Source organism: Eurypyga helias, unplaced genomic scaffold, assembly GCF_000690775.1.
Source record: "Eurypyga helias isolate BGI_N326 unplaced genomic scaffold, ASM69077v1 scaffold3548, whole genome shotgun sequence".
NCBI lineage: Eukaryota > Metazoa > Chordata > Aves > Eurypygiformes > Eurypygidae > Eurypyga > Eurypyga helias.
In genome coordinates this window covers 124304-129303 of record NW_010266157.1, presented here as the reverse complement: position 1 = coordinate 129303, position 5000 = coordinate 124304, and the positions used below count along the sequence as shown (strand labels likewise).

The window sequence follows — 5000 nt, the reverse complement described above, 5'->3', positions numbered from 1 at the left end:
TTGTGGTAAACGCTGTTTTCTGTACATTCCTTGCCTGCCTGACTTTTCCATATAGTTTGCTGCAGAGGAAAGCGATAATGGTTTTGTTTTCTCAGTGTATTTCACCATATGTTTGTCATTTTAATTCCATCTACCATAAGTTCTTCTACTATATATTAAAAATAGCCCTGTGTACATATGTTGCCCATGTGTTAGAGTTTCCTATGCTCTTGTTTTTACTGTAAACCTTTGACAGAAGTAGGGAGTCGTTCAAGGTCATTTTGGAATATAGGTATCATGCACTACAGTACTGACCTCAAAAATATCTTCTTGATGAGGGTAGTATTCATGAGAAGCCTTCACAGGAGGACCTTTGGCATGCTTACTGCCCTACTTTCAAATTAATCCCATGTCACTATGACTGGTTCGGTGGATGCTTTTTATTCCTTTAGAGTATATAATTAGTTTTGATAAAACCATTCAGAATACCAAAGGTGCAGAGAGAAAGGCTGGAGGTTTTTCTTTGCAGGAAGGTGTTCTGTTTCTGTAATGGATCTGTTTGTGAACAGCCACCCAGCTGACCTCTGGAGTCATCCTAGGCACTAATTCTATTGAAAGAATAGTTCTGTGGGGATCTAGCATATAGTATTTCAAGTCTGATTTAAATACAGTAGTACGATTTCCTGGAATCTAATTGATCCACAGTATTGTTCATTTACAGCTATTTATACATCGTTGTACCCTCATAGTTTCTTGGAAGGGAAGAGTAAGATCTTTTAAGGTGGCACCTGAGCGCAGTTGTGTGTAGTGTATTTGAATGTGTACCAGTGTTAGTTCAGAAAACGAAAAACAAATGACACAGCAAGCGTAGCTGAGGCAGATGTTGTACAAAGTTTAAAGCTATCTCTGTCAAATTCTTTCAGTGAGATCAGAACTTTTACGAGTCACTATGGCCCTGCTCTTGGAGCAAATTTCCACGTGAGCCTAATTACAACGTCTTTTGCTTTTCTGACGCGAGTAAATCACTGTGTTGTAACGGGTTGAGTCCCTTCACCCCCAACTTCATTTCATTTTCCCTTTTAAAACTCTGGTCTTCTGACCTGAAAAACCAATCCGTTAACCCAATGATCCAGCCAGGATGTCTGTCTGTTTTTTAAACTTTGAAAAATCGTTTATTTTCAGAAGCCCAACGTTAGTGAAAAACATACCCACCAGCTTAGGCTATGGAGCAGCTCTTAATGCAAGCTTGCAGGTAAAAAATACTTCTTTCTTTGCACACACTAATTATGTACTTAGGTGTGACATATTTCATTTCCTGTTATACTTTGGTATAGAGTTACCTATGTTTATGTGGACCTGATGGTCATTCTGAATAGTTGGGTTTATCATCCAAGTAAGTTGTATTACCTAGCACTGCAAGAAGTACTAGTTCTTATTCATGCTACTTTTGATGTGAAGAAGCAAGAAGGACACCCTGTGGCAAAATCTGGAACACTCAGTTTTGCTGCAAATGTTAGATTGATAGAAGCTTTTGCAAATGCATGTGGATATGCATTAATATTTATCCAAGCTGTCATAAATGATTTCACATCATAGTGTTGGGGAACATGGTGCTCATGGCAAAAACTTTAAAGTTTAATTATAATATATAATTTTTATGCAGAAGAGGCAAATGTCAGGACTTTTTTTATTTTGAGTTAAGTTCTGGTCATTTTTTAAAGTATATCGGCTGCCTGCATTATAAAAGAGCCATACATTGTGTGGAAGGGCATACGGGTTAAGTGTAATTCAAAGTCAAAAAATGATGTAAAACTAGAAAGTGCTATGAATATCGGAACATAGTTAACAATGGAAAATAATGAAACCCTGTAAGAGAAATAGTAAACCAGAAGTAGAGATGCTGTTATATTCAGAACATGAAAATAATTGAAAAATGCACAAAATCGGTCTGACCACCTCTACAGCTACTCAAAATGAGCTGCTTTGCGTGAGTACATTCACACATGTATGAACAGTGAGAAGTGATTTGTGTATGTATGGACTAATAATTTTATTTTTACTCTTCATTTTGCTAGGCTGCACTGGCAGAGAGTAGTTTACCATTGCTTAGTAACCCAGGATTGATAAATAACGCATCCAGTGGTTTACTGCAGGCAGTCCATGAAGATCTCAATGGTTCGCTGGATCACATTGACAGTAATGGAAACAGCAGTCCGGGCTGCTCTCCTCAGCCTCACATGTAAGTGCAGTTAGTGTCCTTCCGAGAAAAAATGCCTTAGTCTAAGACAATATTACTCAAAAGTGCCTTGAAACATGGTAAGTGAAGAATCTGGAACTGTATGTTTGAAACTAAACACTGATATCAAAACATTTAAATAGATGAGTCTTCACTTACTTTGTAGTAAGACTAGTGTAAGCTTTTTTGTTTAGTTCTGGTTTTTAAACATCTTCAACTTGCTTGCAAGCACTGAATGTAACAGGAAACTGGTCGCTGTGGTCGTTTTCACAACCGGGTTTGTAAGGTGTAGTCAGAATGTTCATGTTGGAACTAGTTGTAATTTTGACTACGAGTCTCTAAACCATTTATGAACTGTAGTGGAGATATTGCCCATTTATATAAACCGTAAAATGCAAAGTTTAACTGTTGCCCACAGTTTACGTAGAAGCCAGTAAAGTGTAACTTTTTGCCTGTCGTATAAATCAGTGTAATTACATATTCAAGTTTAATTACTGGTGCGTCTGTATTGGCAAGGTTTATATGTTATATTTTATGCAAGACTACGATTCCTATTAATATTTAGCAGCTAACTATATCATTAATTACTCTAAAATCTTTCCCCTACCATCTTTTTAATGGAGCTGAGAGAGTGGAAGTATTAAAAATTGATGTATTGTGGATTTCAGAAATGTGTCTGAAGCTTTAGAAATGCCTGGCCTTAATCAGCGGTGTCAAACGTGGCAGTTTTTTGTTTACTAAATAGTAAAACATGTATCTTGGAGGTATTGTTTCCCAGGTTATTTATATAATAATTAGCAGTGTGGTATCTAAGTAGACTTAAATCTAAGTTTACGTAAGATGATTTTTAATGTGTATGTACAATTACGGTCTCTCTTTTCTTATGTTTGAAACAGCTGATTTGATTTGCCTTTTTTCATTCCATTTTCTCTTTCACATTTCTAATGTTCATTCTAATTTCTAGAGTAGGATATTTAGCAGTAACAGTAATTGAGACCAAACTCCCTTTTTACATATGCTCTGGTGTGTGGAGAATCCATTTTGATCTGACCTTTTTAGGGGAAATATTTTGCCAAGTTTTTCTTCTTTTGTTCGGCATGTTAATATATCTGTGATCACATAGAAATGTTTATTGTCACGCATTTAATTGTTTTATTGCACATTTATTCTACTTGCCTTTGAAAATAATACAGTGTGAACATTCATGTATTTTATCAGGTTCCAAACCATTACTTTTTCAAAATGGAAAAATTTGTCTTTTGGAAGTGTCTTTAGATGTATTAAATAATACAAAAGAAGTAATAAAACTTGAAGTAGAAAGAACATGAATATATGCTCTTGAGAGTAACACTACTCTAAAACAAGTAAAGTGAGCAATCAGACAAAAGTTTTTATATCCCATGCTTTATGCTATCAACCATGCAGTGGGTAGCTTGAGGCCTTTTACTTTTAGCAGTTCTCCTGAGTATGCTAATGCTCTCTTCCTGTATAAAATGCCAAGACAATAAAACTTTAAAGAGCAAACAAGAGTTAGATCATGTGTGTTAAAAACAGCTACTTTACAGAAAAGAATGACACTTGCTATTAAAGTTGTTCTGTAAGTGTTTGGCAGATCTGTTTACATATCCTATGTACTGTCTGCCGTTCGCCTGGATAAACTGAGATATCTGTGCATATGATTATGTAGATAGGCGACATTTGTAGCCGTGTTTATAGCTAAAATACTGCATATTGTAGCAATTCGTGCCGATAAAAAGGCAAATAACTTGAGTTACACCCTAACTCAAGATTCAGCCATCCTCTCTGGTTTCTGTGATGTCGTTTGTCAGAACAGGCGGTTTCGGGACTTGCCGTGGTGACTCTCTTGAAACTTGTGACTACGCGTTGCTGACTTCTTGATAGATGGAAGCAATGGAATGTAGAAGCACAGCGATACTGCTGGAGAAAGAGGTTATGCTCATTCATTCCTTGCACCAAATTTAGTGTCAGATTACTGGCCTTCTGTGAGACCGTGAACTATCAACTAAAGGATACAGGCTATGACTAGATGCCTGCTCACTTGTGAAATGTTTGCCTTTTCCTCGCTGAGGGAGCTAAGAATATTAAAAAGGGAGTAAATGCAGTCTTCAAGGAAGAGTCAGGGAAGGGAGAGGCTTCTGCAGGAGGCAGAGGACCAAGGAAGAAAAGGGGCCTTTTCCTTGCCTCCCTGCCTACATTGACCAGGGCACCTCATTACTTAAGAAAATGAGAAAAGAACACAGGGACGGCATGACAAAGTAAAATAAGGAAGGAATATGGCAAACAATGAAGAGAAATTTTAAATCTTTATGTTACCTAGACAGATTACCTAATACCAACTGTGCGTTTTTTAACATGAAAATTAGTTAATACGCTAGAAAAAATATATTTTATTGCCACAAGCTTCCACTTACTTGTAGCTTCCTGAGGAGGTTCACCCAGGAAGGAAGTCTTGGTGTTTCTCCCCTAGAGAAGTGTTCTTGGGAGGTCATAATTACTGCACTCACCTATAAAGTCAGTGGCTCTGTTAGCCTCCAAGTAGCTTAAACCTCCATCTCCTGATTCCCAGGAAAGTGTACTAGCTATGAAACCAGGAATATGCCGAGCAATTCACTTTCCTTCCATCTTGAAGCTGGCAAGCAGCCAGGAGCAATGGAGCATGGTGTTAGTGAAAGAAGCAAGAAGTTGTGTGCGATTTAGAGATCAGAGCATTCAGTTGGGAAGGGGCAGAGTTTGCATTCTAGACAAGCTTCCAGGGAGAGACATT

At 37.4% G+C, this 5000-nt stretch overlaps 1 protein-coding gene across 1 annotated transcript in view; it reads left to right on the top strand.

The window, feature by feature from the left end:
* Positions 1-5000, top strand: part of FOXP2 (forkhead box P2) — a 42239-nt gene that overhangs the window by 11570 nt on the left and 25669 nt on the right. The window contains exons 8-9 of the mRNA XM_010156964.1: positions 1162-1231; positions 2055-2218. Coding sequence (XP_010155266.1) covers positions 1162-1231; positions 2055-2218 — 234 coding nt within the window. The remainder of the gene's footprint in view (positions 1-1161; positions 1232-2054; positions 2219-5000) is intronic.